The sequence below is a fragment of the Platalea leucorodia genome (genome assembly GCF_965183815.1).
Source record: "Platalea leucorodia genome assembly, chromosome: 14".
Lineage (NCBI taxonomy): Eukaryota > Metazoa > Chordata > Aves > Pelecaniformes > Threskiornithidae > Platalea > Platalea leucorodia.
Window position 1 is genome coordinate 11689048 of NC_138836.1, and position 20479 is coordinate 11709526.

Sequence of the window (20479 nt, forward strand, 5' to 3'; positions counted from 1 at the left end):
GCGGGGGCTGCGTGCCGTTCCTCCCCGCCGCCGGCCCTGCCGCCAAGGGCTCTGCCAGAAGCCACGCGCCCCCGTGACGGGTGGCAGCCTCCAGCCTGCCGCAGGGACAGTGCGCCTTCAACTCGATTTTTGGAGCCGAGGGGAACCCGGCACAGCCCCAGCGAGGCAGCATCTGCTGAGAACCTCAAAAGGGAAAAAATAAAAAAAAAAAAAAAACAACTAAAGGGAAAACCACGGCGGCCTCAGCAAGCATCAGACCCCGCCGGCCTGGCTGCCCCGGGTGGGAGGTTTTGGGCTCGCTGTTTTCTGCCTGATGGGCAGGGAACGAAGCATCACCAGGAGCTCCCAGCCCTGCCCCGGTGTCCCCCCCCCCGGACAAGACCGTTTGTCCCCGGGTCCCCCGCGCAGCCGGTGGTGCCAGGGCCGGCTACCGGTACCTTCACCGGTGCCGGGGCCGCTGCCGGGGGTCCCGGGGCCGCTGCCCTGCCCTCGGCCGGCGGCTGGGCTGGCTCCCCCCGGCCGCCCATCCCCGCCGCGTCGCGGCTGCTAGGAGACAACCGCTACCGTAAAGCTCCGACCGTATTGCTGCTAATAGCCGCCCCTCCCGCCCGCAGGCAAAGAACCCCGGCGGGTTTCGGGGTGACTCCGGCCCCCTCCCCGGCCCCGCACCCCAGAGCCCCCGGAGCACAAGCAAACGGGTGTAAGTGTGCTGGGGAAGCGGGAGCACCGGTGGCCTTCGGACATCACAGAGTGCGGCTTTCGGACACACAAGCCCGGAGGCAATGAATTGAAGCTGGACAGTGCTGATCTAGGGGGATGTTGGGAAGAGATGGTGCAAAGATGCTTCACAATCAGCTTGATTTGGTCAAACGCACATTTTTTTACTTAGTTTCCCAAATCCCAAGCTTCCCCAGGTTGAAAAAAACCCTCATTTAGTCATTTAACGAGTCAAAAATGCACGTAGAATAAGAGTAAAGGCTGGTTCATCCATCATTTGGGAGAAGGTAGGAAGATTAACTAGGTCATAAAAAAAACCCCTTTTGACAAGAGGCAGAGCGTTGCAGAAGAGGCAGGCAGCAATGAACTTGTAACTCCCCAAGCAATAAACTCGTATCCCCCTCCTCCCGTGCGGGGATGGGCACAGATGCATTAGGACGGTGGGGCTACGTACCTGGGTCTTGCTCTGTGCGCGGCAGGTTTGGGGCTCTCGCTGTGCCCATTTGGCTCTTTCACTTGTAGGCAGGAACGGAAAAACCAGCGCCGGATGGGAACACGACGCTCTCCGCCCTGCAGAGACCTCAGCGCTGCCGGCGCAGTGGTTTCAGGTTTGGTGCGTGCAAAACGAACGCGCCACGCGGAGCTGGCAGCCCTGCGGGCTGGGGCACCCGAGCCGCCGTCCCACCCACAGCCCCGCGCGGGATTTGAACGTAGCTCTCGGGCAGAGCGAGCAGAGAAAAGCAGGGCTCCAGCCCCAGCCATTCTTCTCCAGTGCAGGGTTGTTCTCCTGCCACAAAGAGCTACTTACAGCAAGCCCACCCCTTTTCACCGGTTCCAAACCCAGCTACGGGCTGCCGCTGTGTGCTTGCTTGTTAAACTAAGTCAAAGCTTGGAGCTCCCCTCTGCAGAGGCCACAGCCCCTCGCCAGGGATGCATTTCGCTCCCTATGCACAGAAACGCTCCTCTTACCTACCCTCCTAGATGCCTCATGGTATCTAGGAAATAACCTTTACTTGCAAAATAGTCCCTCTGGGATGGCAGCACCCACCCCTGAGGACCAGGGTGAGAGAAGCCCTCAGCATCCCCGATCCCAGCTCCAGGAGGGCTCTGCAGGGAGCAGCCACCTCTCCCCAGGGCAGATCCCTGCCACCCCCCCCTCCATGCCTCCAAGGAGGTACAAGCACCCCAACAAGGCAGCCCCCACCAAAACCAGCCCTGAGACCCCCATATAACCCCCACTGCCTCCGGTCCCAGCCTTCACGGAGACCCCCAGCCCCGCCGCTGAGGCCGCACGCCCTGCAGCAAGCCTGACGCAGGGAGCACGGGAGGGCTGGGCGCACGTCCCGCGCTGCCAGCTCCTCTCAGATAACGCCCAGCGTTACTCTGCCAGCTGCACACGAGTACACAAAGCTGCACGGGCACCTGAGGGTATTTGCTAGAGGTAAATATTGACATGGGAGACCTCAGAGAGGCACAGCCCAGCAGCTGAGATAGCAAGCTGGATATTTTTTTTTAATCTCTTCTACTCTCCCACATAGCCCTCCTGAGCTACAGCTCTGCTGTGCTGCAGCTCAGCCCTTCTGTTGGAAACCTGTGCTCCTTCTCCAGCTGAAACCATTTTGCTGCTGGTAGAGCTGGGGTGTCCCTGGTGCAGGCAGGGCTGCCTGCCTGCCTGCCTGCCTGGGGAGCCCTCCCGGTGGGCAGAGCCGTAGGGATTAGTGTTTCGAAGCAAGCAATAAATTCCTGAGATGTGTAAGATTCGTTTGAAGATTAAAGCCATGGAGGCAAATCAGCTAAAACAAACTGAATGTTTGCCTGGCTCAGTCTGTCCTGGGACATGCAAAAATCGGGGAAAGATGAAGACACCCCGGGAACAGACATGGAGCTGAAGTCCTGTATCTGGGAGGTTTGCGCTGGGAAGAACTGGACGCAATGGGAAACATACTGGTTTTCCAAGGCCTGGAGGCACATTCAGTTGCCCGCCAGTGGAAGGAGAAGCCCAGGCCATTGCTGAGGCCAGGCAGGTTGGGCATGTGTCTGGGTCATTTTCCCCTTGCACAGGTATTTAAAGAAAAAACTCTTTTCTTTAAAGTCCCAATGTTTTGGAATAAAGGCTGGAGCGTTCCTGGGGGCTAGCAAGTAAATCCCTCTTCATGCAGGGGTGGTTAAAGCAGCGCAAGCACGGCAGACTTATCCAGCACCCTGAGAAGGAAGCAGTGACTTTGGTGGCAAAACACTTCTCGCTTCCCAAGCATGGCACCCTGCTCCTATAGCACATTTCCCCCTTATGCATCATTTTTTAACGTTTTGATGGGCTAAAGGGTGCTCACCGGGGTTTCATCCCTGTGTGGTGGGATGCGGGGATGGGAGTGAGCGCGGTTTGCAGTGTTGCAGACCTTGTGTAATGCTGGAGGGTACCGAGAGGGGTCCAAGCAGGGCAGCAGAAGCATGAGGGGCTTGTCACCTTGGCTGTTGTGGCTGGCTCAGACACCAGCCGTGAAGGGCAGGGAAGCCTGAGCATCACCGCCCTTACGTCAAGAGGCACCGCGAGTGTCCTTATAAACACCAGCATCCAGTTACGATGGTTATTTTTATTGCAGAAGCACTTTTAATCTCTCACCAAACTGAGGGATCGCCCAGCTCGGCCCGGGGAGCTCCATGCAGCCCTGCCACAAGGAGCTAGAGGCTCAGTGAGAGCCGACAGGTATGGGAGGAGGAAAACCAGTGCTGTCTTCCTCGTGTTACTGGGATGTGGGAGGGAAGGGTTGGGAGCAGATTGTCCATGGTGGTGGAGATGCCTGGCAGTTCTCTGAAGAGAAGCTCGAAGCTCAAAGCGACCCTCCTGCTTGGTGGCTGCTGCTGTAGCATTCATGGTTGCAAGGCTTGCTCTGATTTCAGAAGTGAAGGCACCTGGAACACCTCTTCCTTCTCCCCGCTGCTCTCTGCTCAAGAGGACACCGGGCGCCGAATAGCGAAGAACGTGCCCGGTATCGCTTTCCTCTCTATCTCGAGCCATAGGGAGAATATATCTGTGTCCTTGTGCTCGACGGCGAGCTGGAAGGTGAAGCTCTGCAGCAGCGTGGTGAGGAAAAGGAAGAGCTCCATGCGGGCCAGCGCCTCTCCTGGGCACATCCGCTTCCCTGCGGGCACGGAAAGGGGGGGTGAGCACCGGGCTGATGGCCTCATCCAGCGTTTGGGGAAAAAAGGGCATAAAAGGATAGCGAGAAAGCTTATATTAAGGGTATAGCTTTGGTGCCAACTGATACACATGCTGGCGGTCCCTGGAGCGGGGCCGCTGCAGGCAGGGTGCCCGCAAAGGCAGCATGCGGGGCTGAGCACTGACCTGCCGAGAAAGCCATGAAGGCTTCGCGCTTCCTGAACTCGCCCTTCTCATCCAAGAAGTGGCTTGGGTCGATTTCTTTGGGGTTCTCCCACTGGGTTGGATCCGTATGCACAGAAGCAAATACCGGAATCACAGTTGTGTTCTGCAGGAGAGGCAGGGGAGCAAGGGGGGACATCAGTGTCATGGCATCGGGCTCTGCTGAGCTGAATGAGCAAGTGAGGAGCATCTGGGGGACACGGGGGAGGCTGGGTGCACACCCCGATGCCCACCCAGATGCCCGTGAGGCAGCCCGGAGCGATGGCTCTGTCCCTGGCAGGTACAACTAACGTGGGGCTCCATGGCCCCCATGGTCCTGCTGGTCTCTGTGCAGCTCATGAGACAGAAATGATTGAGTTATTCCCATTGATTTATGTTAAAACCCCTCTCACTGCGCAAAGTCCAAAGGGGGGAGATGTTCCTTCAAGGTGGGTGCTGTAGAAAATGCTTGCAGTCAAACCCAGACCGGCGGCCGTCCCCAGATCTGAGCTCAGGGTCCCAGCCCCAGCAACCCTGCACATCTGCCTGGTGGCAAGAGGTGTTTTCCAGGACAGGCAAGGGACACGGGTGTGTGGGCAGAACTGGCAGCAGCATTCACCTCCCTCTACTCCTCTACTAAAAGGTTATCGCCATCTCCCCCCACCGAGGATTGGGAAAGACCCAGGACCTTCAGGAGTGAGCAAACAGTCCAGGGGCAAAGGCGAATCTCATTCAAGCCCCCCTGCCACCCCTCCCCTTGGGGACACAGAGACTCCAGGGCCACGATGTCTACCTTGGGGATGGTGTGGCCCCTGAACACGACGTCCTGCGTCGTCATCCGCGGGAAGTTCTCCACGCGCGTCTTCTGGAAGCGCTGCATCTCGTGGATCACCGCGTTGGTGTATGGCATCCTCAGCTTGTCCTCCGTGCAGGGAGCACGGCCGGTGCCCACCACCGCATCGATTTCCTCTTGGACCTTGGCTGGGGAATAGGCAGGCGTGGGGCTGTGGTGCAGAGCCACCCCCGTGATTTCTCACTGCCCTCCATGGGCACCGATCCTAGAGCCAAAGGATGACCTAGCAGAGAGGGAGCAACCCCTCACAGAGACCAGAAATAGGGTCTCAGCCCCCATACCCCCCTGGATCAGGCAGGGTAAGGCATCTCTCATGGGCCAGTCCGGGGCCATCTGCACAGGCAGGGATGGGGAGACGGGAGCAGGTACCCAGATCCCTCTGGCCCATCTGTGTCTAGCAGCTCTCACTCCTGGATCACCCATGCAGGATGATTTTGGTTCCCCCCCAGACAGGACCCTCCAGGGCCGTGACTCTCTGTCTGTGCCTTTGCTGCACCGTGACCTCCTCAGGCACAGGGAGCAGTCACATTTTGCTGCCCTTACCTTGAATATGGGGGTATTTTGCCAGGATCAAGAGGAAGACAACCAGGGTGTTGCTAGTGGTCAGTGTCCCGGCACCAAAGAGGTCGAATACTGACATGACCAAGTCTTCATTGCTGTACATGTTCTCCGGGCTGCTCTTCTCCTGCAAGGATACAGTGGGGAGGGGATTCAGTATGGTCTAGGTGATTTTCCAGGCTGCAGCCAGCTCTGGAGAGCAACCCTCGCCCTGCTTTGCACCACCTCTACCTTCTCCGCTTTCATAAGGAAACAGTCGATATAGTCCCGGGGGCAGCTGGGATCCAGTGTCTGCTTGTGAAGCTCGACTTTTTCTCGGATGTAGTCCTTCAGCTTCTCGCACTCGGCCAGGGCTTTCCTGTGTGGCCCCGGGAGGTGGTGCATGATATTGGGGAAGGTGTTGTAGATCTGCAGATGGAGGAGGCACAGAAGGGCTCAGGTGCCTGGATGGAGCCTCCTGCACCTTCCCTCAAAGCCATGCTGTCCCATCAAAGCCAAGGAGTGACCCAAAGCCAAGGAGCATCCCTCGACCGCTCGAGCGCGCCAGACGCGAGGGCACTGAGCACAGCAAGGACACCTACCATGGCGAAGGGGGAGAGGAAGAAGCTGGTGTAATTCCCGATAATGTTCAGTAGCTCCAGAAAGGCCGTGTCGCTGTAGCTGTAACGGCTCCCGAAGACAACGGAGCAGATCACGTTGGCAACTGCATGTCTGAACATCGTCACTGGCTCGAAGGTGTTTTCTGCAGCCACAGAAGAGGCAAGAAAGGTGTCAAAAAGTCAACAGTTATTTATCTGCTTCAACACAGAAAACACTCTTCCTCCCCCTTCCTTTGAGCTCTGAGCCCTGGTTGAATCTGCCAGGTCTAACAGCCGAAGTAAAAAACCCTCCTGAGCTGTGGGCTTCTAAATCTACCTCCCTGCTCCTAAACCCCTCCCCAGTGCTTGGGACTGAGGAAAGCTGAGGCACCTCCAGGGGCTTTGGGCTGCTGCTGAAGCGTCCTGGGGTTTTGGGGGCTGCAGAGCATCTCCCTGCGGTGACCAGCCCCTCGCCAGCACCGCACATCAGAGGCAGACGGGCCAGCGTACAACTCAGCCTCCTCTTGTATTCAGGAAGCCCCAGAAGAGGTGGTGGCACTGGCAGCAGCTCAGTTTTGTTGGAGAGAAAGACATCGCCCTGATTACCCCCCTGTCACCAGGGCAGTATCTTATTTGTGCATTCTCAGTGCCACGCAGTTTAGTTTCCTATTTCTGTTCTTTTGGCATGAAATGTTCCTCGGTGGTCCCCCACCCCATGCAGCAATTCAGGAGCAGGATCTTCCACCCTGGCCTTTAAGCCATGACCGTACCATGTCTGTCCCCTCTGGGTGGGATGGAGCTAGGTCTAAGCCCTCTCTCTACAAGGATCATCCACACGAGCCATTGCAAAAAGCTCCAGAAACCACACGTGTCCCATGAGGCTGTTGTGTGTCCTCCGCCTGCCCCGGGAGCCGGGATGGACAGGGCTCACGTCACCTTTGAGATTTGCCAGCAGCTCCACCAGGTGCTGGGCCTCCTGCTGCACCCGCTGCGACATGGAGCTCTTCCCCATCCCGAAGTCCCGCAGGGTGCTGAGCGTGAACCTCCGCAGCTCCCGCCACTTCTTCTCGTTGTTGGAGACAATACCTGGAGGGAGGCAGTGGAGACCATTCACCTGCCCGCCCCACCACTCCTCCCCGGGAACGGGGGACCCTGCTCCGAGCCCAGCTGAGGACCAATAGGGCAATAAGCCAGGGAATGACCCCGGTGTGTGCACAGTGTCCTTGAAAGGCTGAGGATCTCTACAGAAACTCAGGAAAAAGCTGGAACTGGCTAACTGGCATTAATGTCCTCGGACAAGAGGCTTAATAGTTGGAAGGACTTGCAGAGTGGGAAATGCGTTTTTGAGGTCTTGGGTGTTGAGTCCTTCACTAGACATGAGCATGGCCAGCTGCAGTTGGGGACTTTCTGCTCACCAGGAGAGCAATAAAGTGCCTAGAAGAAATCCAGATGCCTACCGTAGTCTTTCGATAGCTTCATCAGAAGGGGTATTTCAGGTCTTCCTCCAAACTCCTCAGAGTGGCCCTGCAGAGCATCCTTCACCACCTCGTACCCACAGAGCACCACCACTGGCTTCAGCCCCAGCCAGACGGTGAAGATGGGGCCATACGTGCTGCTCAGCTGGGGGAGGACAGGAAAGCTGCCGTGAATGAGGGTCCCACACCCCAGTCATTAGTTTAATTTTAAAGTAGGTCTCGTGGCCACAGCGCTGGCGAATGCACGAGCAGGGAGGGGAGGTGCCTCCCTCGAAGCCGGCATCCTCGCCCCGCTCCCGCCCCAGCCCTGTCCCCAGGGGGGCTCTGATCCCGCTGCTACTTTGGGGGTTCGAAGCACCATCTCCAGGAAGCAGCTCTGGATGGTGGCAGTGCCGCAGCCCGGAGAGGGATTCGTGTCAGCACCGGGGGTGCCTCACAGGAGGAGAAAGACTTCAGTAACAGTATTGATTATGCTTCCAGTAGCAGGGATTTAGGCAATTCTGGCAGAGCAAGACAAGAGGGAGGGAAAAAGAGAAAAGAAAGGTAGACAAAGAGAAAAGAAAGGTGGGAAAAGAGTCACCTGGACAATTCCCCTTTTATTTTGACATGGGACATTCCCACTGTCTCTCCTGCTGCCCTGCCAGGGCTGGGAGCGGGTCCGACACCGCCAGCTCCTCTCTTACCTTCTCGTAGGTCCTGTAGAGGGGCAGGACATCCTTTTGGTGCAGGTTGCCCAGAATGGGCCACGGGGTCGGTCCCAGAGGCAGCCGGCTTCTCTTCCTGTCGGTTCTCCAGACCAGGAATGACAGGATGGAGAGGAGGAGGAGGGTAATGAGCACCCCGGCCGATCCAGCATCCATCCTCGCCCCGTGCTGCCGAGCAGTGAAAAAATCAAGAAATTCCCCCTTCAAGGAGAAAATCACAACCGAGCAGTGAGCAGCGAGGAGCTGAAACCTGCTGCCTCTGGCCTTCCTTGCCCTCTATATAGGCACAGCCTTTCCATACCCCCGGGGTCGTCTCCGCTCCCCAGGCGGTCAGTGACACGGAAATGCTGGTTGCTCCCGGCCAAGCACATACCTGGCCCCGCCGTGTTGTAACACCGATCTCAAAGACCTGACACAGGGTGGTGGAAGCATTGCAAAACCCCGCAGGCGTGCCGGGGCAGATAGCGGCTCTCCCCTCCCCGCGTTGCTGAATCAGTTTTTGCTCGGTGCTCCCTTTTGATGGCATGTCAGGGAAGAAGATGTCACCGTCCTGGCAAAACCTTGCATGTCATCGCCAGGTCATTGCTCGTTTTGTCACTGCCTTGCTTACCAGTGCACTGACCCCGGAGGGAACGTTCTTCTAAATACAAACTGAGGGAGCCCGGGAGCAGGGCACGTGTGGCTGGTTGGGTACCTCTTGGGTTTAGGTTAGGTGATAATTTTCCATCAAACTCCTTTCTGATGGAAAATGGGTCAGTCCTGGGAAAAACGATGATTTTTTTCTGAAATATTTTGGGGTTCCACTTGGGTTTTGGAGGAACGTCAACCCAGGGTGTTGCGGTTGTTGCAGGTGTGGGGTTAACTCTTCCCTGGGCTCCTCTGATGCTTTTGAGCATCTTGCTCTGAGCACCAGCACATCTGGCTGCACACGAGCACATCTGGCACTGGCTCGGCCACCGCACCTCTGCTCGAGAGCGCTTGCAGCCCTTGGCCGAGCAGGCTGGTCACAAGCCAGTTCCCAGCAAAGGGTGCGATTTCTCCTGGAGGAGAGGGCTGGAGGAAAAGACGGAGAAGGTTTGATTCCATGCTAGTCTCTGCAGGGGAAGGAGAGCCTCAGCAGAGAGCGTTACGTGGTATTCGCTGAGAGCAGCCTGAATTATAACGTTCACCCGGAGCAGAGCAAGGCGGCATCCCCCAGCATCCAGCGCAGGATGAATGGCCAGGAGCCAGGATTGCATTTGGGCAGGGCTGGTAGAAACAGCCAGGACCTCGGCACCTGCACCCCTTTTTGGCCACATAGTGGGGTGGTTCGCAGGTGCCGGGCCAGGGGTGCTCGGTGCCGCCGGCTGGGCTCGTGCCAGCCGGGCTCTGGGGGATGCTCTCCCGTGGCCACAGTGCGATTCTTTACACGTACGCACCAAATCTCACTCAAATCACCCAAAAGTGACTTGACAATGAACCTCCTGCAGCCCCGGGACTGCTTTGTTTCAATATTTTGATTTTTCACCCCCCGCCCCATGCTGCTGGGGGTTGGAGGACACCCCTGCCTCCACCAGCACTGCAAACACGCTCGGCAAAAGGGGTTTTGGGGGAGATGGTGGTGGCGGCTGGATGGGCAGCCCCACAGCGGTGCCAACAGCCCTGTACCTGAGACCCGCTGGGGATGGGGCCAGGAGGTTACCATGACTCACTTGTTTACCCTGTCCCATCCCGTCCCGTCCCTGCTTTTCCCGTGGATTGCTCTAAATTCTTGGCTCGGGTGCCTGCAAGTGGGGAACTTTGCTCGGGGAGGTGATGTAGTGACTGGGGTTTTGGCAGGGGGGTGAACAGCCTCTCGGTGACTGACACCGTTTTTTCCATGGCAGCCAAACAATACAAAGGAATCACTCAAACAACAGGAAAAGAAACAGCCGTGGGGATTCATTTGAGCTGCAAAGTTTCAATCCGATGGAAAATTCCCTCTTCTCCGGGCGAGCTCAGGCAGAGCCCGTGGCCGCCTGCCTGGACACGGATAGCATTTTGGTGCGACACTTATTGCTACAGCAGGTTTTTTGAAAGACAAATGTCTCTAATGCAATAAAAAAAGCATTATTAATAGAGAAAACAAACAAATCACCCTGGGCATTAGGAGTGTGTGAGTCCAGGTCACCAGACAAGCAGTTTAACAAGAAAAAACTCCCAGGGACGATGAAATTTTGTATTTGTCTTCTTGAACTGCTTGATGAAACTTTGCTTTAAGTTTCTCTTCATCATCTACAGAATAAATTAAACCAAAAGACCCGCAATGTAGTGTCCCTATGGTATCTCTTGTCAAGTGTGCAGAAAAAAAAGGGAAAGGTAGAAGCTGTCAACTAAACTTTTAGCAGCTAAACGCCGCTTTGCCTGAAAGCATCTCAAGAGGGAAGAGCACAGGTGGGCTTCGGCACAGCCGCTTCTGCACTTTGGAGAGCTGGGGCCTCAGGTGAGCCCAACCCACTTCATATGAACCCAGACCTGTTGGTGCTTTGTCTGTCTTTCTACTGATTTTCTTATAAGGGCTTGTGGAGAGCAGGGGTCTGTAGAGAAGCAGGCTGCTGCAAGGCTTTGGGATCCCTTGAGGAGCGGTCGGTGAGACCTTTCTGCCCCAAAAACCTAAAATAGTAGGGACGGGTCAGCTAAAAACGCACGTGGAAGGACCCATGTGACATGAACAAAAAAAGGGAGAATATTTTTACTTCTAAAAAAAATTTAAAAATCCATTTGGAGATTGCCAGGTCCTTTGGATTTTAATTCAAAGTCATGTTTTGGGACAAAACTCATGCAGAAATAATCTGTAAAAGCAATCGAGGAGCAGAGCAGCCCACGCCTGCCCCACTTGGGCTGGGTGCTCCCAGGGCGCAGGGGGACGTCTGGTCCCAGCCGTGCCCGGTCCCAGCGCCGGGATGGAGCCCGGCTCCTGCCTGCCACGCTGCGGCTCTGCAAGGGGACGAGGAAAAGCATTGCTCAATTAAATAGCCATGTCGCTAAATCGGGTATATCAGAGGGGTAGATTCAAAGAATTAGAAGAAATAATGCTTGTGGAGTATTTTTCGGTGTAGACGTGTATTTGGAAAAGCTGCGAGGCAAACACGGCAGCACAGAAGGGAGAGAAGATGAAACCAGTTAAAGAAAAGAAGTCAATAAACTGTCTGGGTTATTAGATCTAGGAAGATCTGCCGGAGGAAATCGTAACGGTTGTTCCTGTCTCTCAGCTAGCGCTTCTCTGCAGTCGGTGTCAAAAAACCTTGGCAAGGATCAGGACATGTCCCACCTCACGGGGAGGAGGATGGGGAGCAGAGCCACGGGAGGGCTGGGAATGGGGCCTGACTGGGATTCCCCGCTCAGCCACACCAGGCCCCCGAGGCTGGAGGCACCGCTGGAGGTCAGGCATCTGCTCCAGCCCCCTGCTCCAGCGGGGCCGGTGGGAGGAGGCTGCTCCAGGCCATGGAGCTTTGAATATCTCCAAGGGTAGAGTCTCCACAACCTCTCTGAGCAACCTCTTCCCATGTTGGACCACCCTCACAGTAAAATAGTGTTTTCTTATGTTTAAGGAGAATTTTCTAGATTTCAGTTTCTGCCCATTGCCCCTTGTCCCTTGGCACCACTAAGAAGAGTCTGGCCCTGCCTGCTTTACCCACCTCCATCAGACATTTATCCATGTGGATAAGATCTCCCTTAGCCGTCTCCTCTCCAGGCTGAACCATCCCAGCTCTCTCAGCCTCTCCTCATCGGAGAGATGCTCCAGGCCCTTAGTCTTTGCTGGACTCGCTCCAGCATGTCCATGTCTCCCTTGCCCTGGGGAGCCCAACGTGGTAGACAAACCCCAGATGTTTCTCGCCAGTGCTGAGCAGAGGGGCAGGATCTGCCCCTCAACCTGCTGGTGATGCTTCTGGCAGCACAGGAGGCTGGTGGCCATATTTGCTCTGAGAGCTCATTGCTGGCCCATGGTCAGCTTGGTCGCCACCAGGACCCCTGGGGCCATCTCTGCTAAGCTGCTTTCCAGCTGGGTGGCCCCAGCAGGTCCCAGTGCCCGGGGCTGCTCCTCCCCAGGGCCAGGACTTGACACATCTCCTGGCTGAACTTCTCCAGGTCACCCTCAGCCCATCTCTCCAGCCCGTCCAGGTCCCTCTGGACAGCAGCACGACCCTCTGGAGCATCAGCCACTCCTCCCGGTTTGGTGGCATCTGCCAACATGCTGAGGGTGAGCCTTGCCCCATCATCCACATCACCAATGCAGATGTCAGGCATTTCTGGAGACTTCTTGTCCACAGGCTTTCAAACACAGCCTTCGGGGCAGTGCCGCTGGGTAGCTCTTACACCGTGAGAGGTTTCAGCCTGGGCTTTCTGGAGCCCACCTTACCTCCATGCCCTCCTCCTCGCACCCTTCCCATTGAAACCATTTTTCAAGGCTGATGCCCAGATCCCATCTCAGGTATAAAGCAAAGCTATGCCCACGGGTTCCCTGACCTCGTGCTTTGCTTTAGCTCTGCTGGCTTAGAGTAAGCTCGTACACTTACACTAAGGCAATTAATATTATCCTAATGCAATTTTCCCCCCGTCAGCAGCCCAAAGCCAGGGCACTCTCGAGGTGCTCTGCTGACCCTGGGACCTCGACTGTGCAGAACGAAGGATGCGGAAAAATACCTGCAAACCATTTTAGTCTCTCCTCTTCTCCCATGTGCAAGCACAGGGGTGAGACAGCCCCGGCGGCCGCTCGCTGCGCAGCCCAGGCCAGCTAATGACTAAGCTGGGAGTATTTTTGGTTGCTCTTAATAATGCAGCAGTACTCGCTGCATCGGAATCTGGCCATAATTATAGGGCGAGTGCCATTTGTCATCACCGTCATCTCCTCTCGCTGGGGTGTAGCTCCACAGCAGCGTGATGCTAGAGCCCCTTTCACACTCCTGGGGGATCATTTCTGGGGTTTGCCATGGGATCTCTCAAGAAAATCCAGTTTTACAACCCAGACCTGCTCTGGTGTGTAAGAGAGGTACGGTTTGATTTGTCTCAGTAATAAAAATGTGTTTTCTTTGGTCCCAGGGCTTCCTCCAGTGTGAGGCAGGCAAAGCAGTGGAGCAGGAACCCTTCGCCCGCTTGCTGTCCTCGTGCTGTTACTACTCACCTGCGTGTCTCAGCTGAGGTCCTCGGCTGAGCCACCCGCCACGCTGGCTGCTCGTTGGCGATGGATGGCCTCAGCGTGTTGTGGTCTTAGCTCCTGGTCACAGCCCTGGCAGCATGGGCCCTTTGAGATACCTGCAAGCCCAACCCTGCATCCTTTGAGGGTTCAGCACTGGAGAAGCATCGGGCCCTTCCTTCATCCATCTACACGTCGCAGTTAAACCAAGCAGACGGTTTGGTCTGGTTTTCCATGGCTTGCTCATCCCCTGGGGAGGACAAGGCTTTCTCCAGTGCCAGCGTGTTTCTTCTGGTCCCCCTGTCCATGGAATATCTCAAAGGTCTCTGGGAGCCCTGTGGGACATTGGGGACATTGGGGACATTGCTGCAAGCGGGAGAGGCAGGGAGGTGCTCCTGCCTCCCATCTTGCCAAGCAGGAAGACATAATTCATGCAGGGAGATGAAGCAATTCCCATTTGCATTCAATAAATGTCATCATCAGCTTGCTTCTCGTCTACCATGGTGGTCGTTTTAATAGAGCAGCAACAGCAGGGGATCTGTACAGCGGTGGCAAGGGAGAGCAGAGCACGATCCCAGTGTTGGGAACAGCCACGGAAAGGGTAGCGGCTAATCAGGGACTGCCAGCCTTCATTTTGATTTCTTCAGTGGACAGAAAAAAAAAGAGAGACAGACATTTTGCCTGTTAATCAGAGTTTGCACAGAAGGCAAACGAAAGTAGACTGTGTTTGAAGTGCCTGCAGGATCAATCCTGCTCCAAAGCAATGCACATCAAAGGCGGGCATGCCCTGAAGGTCACTTGGCCCGGGAGAGCCAGGCGTGAAGACAGCCCAAATATCTATTAATATTTGGCCGGAGACACGCACTGACAGAGCGTGATCCTGGTCTGCGAGTGCACGGCCACCCCTGCTGCTGCACTGTAAACCAAGTAAGTCGGCTGAATCACCAACGGGTGGAAATTCATCACCACTGGGGGACACGATCTCAAGCACCATGCTTGTGATTGAACCGAAAAATGGGATTAAAATTTCCTATAATGTTTTCATTTTTAATCTTCCCCCTGCTTCCCCGTGCCGCCTGTCCAATGTGTGTTGGCCGCAGCCGGGCACGGGGAGCAAGGGGCGGCCGTGGCGGATTTACAGCCGCACCAGGCGCTTCCCATACGGCCTCCGCTTGCTTAATTGCACAGCATGAATCCCTCCCTGTAATTCCCTGGAGAGCGAGGCTGGCTGTGGCAGGGGGGATCGGTTCGTGCCGCTTGTAGCGGCTCTGGATTACGGACAAAGGGTGCGATTCTGTGCTCTGAATCACTCCAGGGAGGGAGCCCGCTGCTCTCCCTGGAGCCTCGCTCCTAATGGAGCAGTTGCACTGGTCCTGCTCCCAGTTCTCAGTAAACATGGGTGTATTTTTAAATGATGTTTGGAGAGGGTAAATCTTGCACCGTGCACATGGAAAATTAGCTGAGCCTTGCCATGCTCCCGTTTTCCATGCTAGTGAGATGGGCATCCCAGCGGGGACGTCAGTAACTTGTTATAAAAATCATTCAAAGGATGTAAAATACATGGGATTTCTCAGAACAGCTGCGCCGCCCTGAAACCTTCCCGTCCTGCTCTTCACCGTTCCTGTACTAATTATGGAGAGGAGAAAAAAATCCCCCCCCTTCTCCTCTGCCACCTTGCAAACACGCCACGTCCTTATCCAGGGCACGCCGTTCCTTTGCTCTGTGCGTGTGTGTATTTACCACATCTATAAACCTCATTAAAATATGTTAATTCCAAGAAAGGATAAAAATAGCACTTGCACTCAACGTGGCTGAGCGTGATGCTTGCACCCTCCCGAGCACGGCTGGGAGCGATGCAGCCCGGGAGCCGGGCTGGTGACCCGGCACTGGCACCGCGTCCCGGCAGACGGGATGGCACGCTCCCTGGGGACAGGGAGCACCTCCGCTGGGGCTTTCCATCATCTGCCTGTCTGTGATAGGTAACAGGTCCTGGGATCTGGGCTCGGGGCTCCCTGCCCCTTCCCTCTGGCTGGGGAGGGCAGAGCGGGGCTCGGTGTGCCTTGCACACCCGTACGACCAAGCCGTAGGACTTTGGGTTGGGGAGAAGGGGCTCTGGCCATGTCTGCACCTCCTGCGCCACGTCGTCGGCCAGGTCCCCTCTCCCAGGGGATTTAACCCCTGGCATCTGTGTCCCCACTGGCCGCAGGCAAGGCAGGGAGGGATCCCTGCAGAGTGGAAGCAGGAGGGATCCGGGAGTCGGACCCTCCGCCGGAGCCACCGGCACAGCCCTGAGCAGCAGCGGCACTCGTTACCCATCCAAGAAGGGGCAGCTCCGGTGCCATATGCGACGCGGCGGGACGGGCGCTGCTGAGCCAGGTAAGCAGATGGCAGGTGGAGCGGAGCTGCCCTTCCCTGGGCGAGCGGCTGCGGGGGCACGGCATTGTGCCAGGCAGCAGCGGCCAAGTCCGAGCGGGCGTGGGGAGAAGAGGGCTGCGGCACAGTCGGCATGGCGGCGAAGCCCTGCTGCTTGGGAATTTGCTCCTTTGTTCCTTTTTAGTGCCCAAATGATTATTTACACTTGCACAGGAATAAACCAGAAAGCGGAGAGTCCGGTGCCTCCTGGTTTTTGGGGAACGGTGTCCTGCAGAGGATGAAGGCTTGCGCTCCAGCAGCAGCTCGGCCACAGGGATTTGGTGGCGGTCGCAGGACGGTGGGTGCCAGCCCGGTTCGGCCAGGCTCGCCCGCAGCAGGCGGGTGCCCGCTAACCAAATGACAAGGGATGGGACCTTACTGCGAGCTCTCCGGCCACTTCCCTGGCTCCCCGCCTCCCTTTCCTCCTGTTTTTCTGCTGCAGGGTTTGCACAGACACGGCTTCCATCACGCCCTTCGTTATCTCTGCCTCCTGGAACAGAAAACAGGGAAATATGATTAAAGCCCTTTCCCAGGGGAATTTATCAGCCTGCAGAAAGGCCATTAGCTTCATCGCTGCTGGGAGACAGCATCCTTGGTGCTCGCAGGGCTGGCATCAACACAGTAGGGGCTATTGCTCCTGGTACATTCACATCACGTAGCCCAAGCACGGTGCCCACCAACGCCTGAGAAAAGGGACGGTGGGATGTGACATTTGCTGGTGAGGTGTTTTGGGAGCAGATCGGGTCATGGAGGGATCGATGTGGGTCAGGAGGAGCCCGCGCTGGACCTGTGGGTAGGGGCAACTGGGCCAGCGCTCGGTTCATGTCAGGGCTGTTAACTGTCATATGGTTTTCCACTAAAATGGGTTTCTTTGACGCTAATTTGCTTTGACCCATCTGGGCTGACACGATCTGATCTCGGAGGTTCACAGTGCCAAGATGGTGGGGGGGTGGACGGGAGGGACAGCTCGGTCACCGTGTAGATGAGGCAAGAGGGTTGAAGCCAGAAGCAAGCTGGGCTGGTCAGATTGACCTTATTGGCACCACCACATTGGTGAAGACAAGAAGAATCCACCCTGCCATGGTGTTTTGAAGCTGCCTTTGGGCCAGGAGAAGGTGGGCACCATGACTGTGCCCTACAAGGTTTTTCCCAGGGTTGTGTCCGTAAGTTTTATCCTTCCTGCTCCAGTGAAAGGTTGTAAACCATCTCTCCAGCAAGGTCTCAAAACATCACATGGTGGGAACCACAGCTCTGAACTGTGCGGCTCTCCGTACCTCTTCCAAGGAGCCAAAATTCCCCATATCCATCCCCAGACATCCCATAAAATGTCCCCTTTTGCCATCCAGCAGTAACGGTGCAATTACGAGTGGAAAAAGAGAGAGGAGGCACTGAGCCTGCACCTGCTGATGCCAGGGGAGATGCCAGGAGCTCCCTGGCTGCAAAACATACCCGGATCCTGAGACAGGTTGCGCCCTGTGATGCACCGAAAGCCTCGCAGCAGCACAGGGAGGAAAGGCACCCCTGGGTGCAGCCTCCCGCCCCGCTCCCGTGGGCACAGTCCCGGGGGCAGACCCCCCACCGGGGCACCGTCCGAGGCTTTGGGTTGCTGCAGCAGGAGCCCCGGTCCCTCACCCCCATCCCACTGGATGGAGGGGCTCAGGAGTGGCTGAGCGGAGCTGGGGCTGCTGCTGGGATTGCTCCTGGTGTGTCCCAGCCCAGCCGCGGAGCTCGGCTGCCTTCCCCTCCATCACAGCGAGCCTGCGGTACCCAATCTCAGCCCTCACGTGACAACGGCCAAATTTAGTGGCAGATGCATGCAGGAGCTCTGGAGCGTCCTCCTCGCTGCCGGTCCCAGGGCTCCCCAGCACAAAGACCCCCCACCAGCAGCCCAGACCCCCCGCCAGCCACCTGTGAGCCCTGAAACAGGGGTGTTCCCCCATCGGTCCTTGCCCTCCTGCACCGGGGGGGTCCCTGCCTGACCTGCCCAGGCACAGGGGTCGACAGACCCAAACCTCATCCCTGGGGTGCTGCAGACTCCCCTGGACTGGGAGACACTGGGCTGGGGCTTCACCTCCTGGGGCAGCCAGTGCAACCCCGCAGAGGGTGCGACGCAGGGGAAGGAGCTGTGTTGTAGGGCCAGGGAAAGCACAAAATCAGGCTGGGTTTGAGCTCAAGCCCGGGGCTACTGTGAGCGACGCTGTTCCCACAGATGTTACTCTCGCTTTGCCACCTCCTGGCAGTCTCGGGGGGGGTTTGGTTGCTGAAGATGCCCATCATCGCTCCTCGGTGCTTAATATTAACTGAGAGCATCCTCGCTCTTCCCCAAACAGCTCCAGGGGGGTTGTTACGGGTTTTCCCAGGAACAGCCTGATTTTGTAAGCCCCACGCGTTAGACCCCCAGTAAAGCGTCCCTGGGAGCTGCCTGGTTTGAGGAGCTCAGGAGAGAGGCAGCGCAGGCAGCTGCCCCACCGCCGGGATCAGGCGTGGTGTGGTGCTGCCCGCGGGCGCGGGTTTTGCAAGAAAACGGTAACGGGGAGGAAGAACCATTATTTTACAAATAATCGAAAACCCAGAAAAGCCTAGGAATGTCCTCAGGTGGCACCGAGCAGAGGGGGAGGAGAGGGGCTGCTGCGCGGCCCCTGGCACAGCACAGCTCGGGGAGCGAGCAAGCGCTGCCCCCAGCACGGTCCGCCCAGGGCAGCTTGTGCTCTCCGCTAACGTTAAATTTCTTGGCTTTTTCCATTAGATGAGCATTGATTTATTTTTTCCCCCAGGTTTTCAGAGAGCTGGAAGGAGCATGGCTGAGGCTTGATCATTTTTTTTTAAGGAATTGTGCTCCACGAACACCCGCGTGTCTGGCGTGCACGGGCAGCCCTCCGTGCGCCTGGCAGGCAGCGTGCCCTGCCTGCACCGAGCACCGCCCTGGAGCCGGCAGGGAAATGCTATTTCAGGGGTTTGTTCGGACTGCCCGAAATAGCAGCTGCAGCATCCCATCGTGTCAGTTTGGGGGATGATCACCAGTGTGCCTAGAAGCTCATGGGAACCGCTGACTACCAGAAAATCCCATCGGTCCTAAAAGAGGCTGTAAAAATCCTGGGAGCACCTTTCTAGCCCCATTTTGCAGACGGGAAGGCTGAGGCCAAGGGCCGTGGGGCTGCGATGGAGCAGATGCTTTGCAAGCTCCAACAGCGAGTGCAGGTTTCCTGATCCCATTTGAGGCTTTTCCTAAGCAGGTTTCCCGTTGTCACAGGGATCAGTGCCTTAATTTTTTTATTCCACAGCGAGATGCTACGGAGAAGTTACATCAATCAAGTGTCCTTCAAACCGGGAGCGATGCCAGCGTGGGCAGAGCAGCCCTTTCGGGGCGCAGCGCTGTGCCCTGGGCAGGCAGCTGGGGCGATGGTACGGGTCAGCATCACCCCACCTTCTCCCCCGGGGTTGGCGGCCCCTGGGTGGCGCAGAGCAGCCCAGCAGCGAGGTCCCCTGACCACCCCAGCCCTGTCCCGGCTGGGCCCGGCTCCTGCTGCCCTGCCCGGGGGCTGCAGGCAGGCTCCTGCTCCGGCTCATCCGGCGCTGCCCAGGGATGCGCAGTAGCGAGAGGCGGTTTAAACCCTGAGCACCCCAAATCCGGAGAGAAAAGATGGGGGATGCCGGCAGGGGTGGCAGGGGATGGCGGGGGGATGCTGGGGGAATGTCAGGGGGACGCTAGGGGGATGCCAAGGAATGCCAGGGGATGCCGGAGGGATGCTGGGGCCATGGGGTGCTGGGGCCATGCCAAGGGGTGCTGGGGTGGTGTCAGGGGAATGCTGGGGGATGGCAGGGGGATGCTGGGGCCATGCCAAGGGATGCCAAGGTGATGTTGGGGGGATGCCGGGGGATGCTGGAGGGATGCTGAGGCCGTGCCAAGGGATGCTGGGGGATGCAAGGGGATGCAAAGGGATGCCAGGGGATGCTGGGTCATGCCAAGGGATGCCGGGGGGATGCCTGGGGGGGATGCCGAGGGATGCTCAGGGATGCCAGGTGATGCCGGCTGATGCCAGGGGGGATGCTGGGGGGCTGCCAGGGGAGGCTGGGGCCGTGCCAAGGGATGCTGGTGGGATGCGGGGGGGATGCTGAGGCCATGTCAAGGGATGCTGAGGGGTGCCAGGTGATGCTGGGCCATGCCAAGGGATGTGGGGGGGATGCGGGGGGGATGCTGGGGGATGCTGGGGGATGCCAGGTGATGCCGGCTGATGCCGGGGGGATGCCGGGGGGATGCCGGGGGATGCCGGGGCCGTGCCAAGGGACGCCAGGTGATGCCGCGGGGGGGATGCTCGGGGCCAGGCCCGCTCCAAGGCCCCCCCTGCCCTGCAGAGCCCGCGGGGGCTGGCGGCCCCGGACTACATTTCCCAGCGCCGCCGCGGCCGGGGGCGGTGCGGGGCGGCGCGGGGCGGCGCGGAGCGGCGCGGAGCGGGGGGCGCGGAGCGCAGGCGGAGGCGCGGAGCCGCGCAGGGGCGGCGGGCCCGCTCGGCTCGGCCCGGCTCGGCTCGGCCCGGCCCGGCCTGGCGAGGATGCGGGAGGGGCGGCCCGCGGCCCCCCGCTGCCCGCCCGCCCTGCCCGCCCTGCCCGCCCTGCCTGCCCTGCCCGCCCTGCCCGCCCTGCCCGCGTAAGGGGCGCCCGCGCCGCCGCCACC

The 20479-nt window shown here is 57.9% G+C and overlaps 1 protein-coding gene across 1 annotated transcript; it reads right to left on the reverse strand.

Annotated features, from left to right (window-relative positions):
- Positions 1 to 3663: 3663 nt before the first annotated feature.
- LOC309597353 (cytochrome P450 2C5-like) lies at positions 3664 to 8399 on the reverse strand (the record flags this gene model as incomplete). Its single annotated transcript, XM_082326649.1, has 9 exons — positions 3664 to 3857; positions 4061 to 4202; positions 4869 to 5056; positions 5472 to 5613; positions 5718 to 5894; positions 6068 to 6228; positions 7001 to 7150; positions 7522 to 7684; positions 8223 to 8399. The coding sequence occupies 9 exons, from the start codon at positions 8397 to 8399 to the stop codon at positions 3664 to 3666; spliced, it is 1494 nt and encodes a 497-aa protein (XP_082182775.1).
- Positions 8400 to 20479: the final 12080 nt, after the last annotated feature.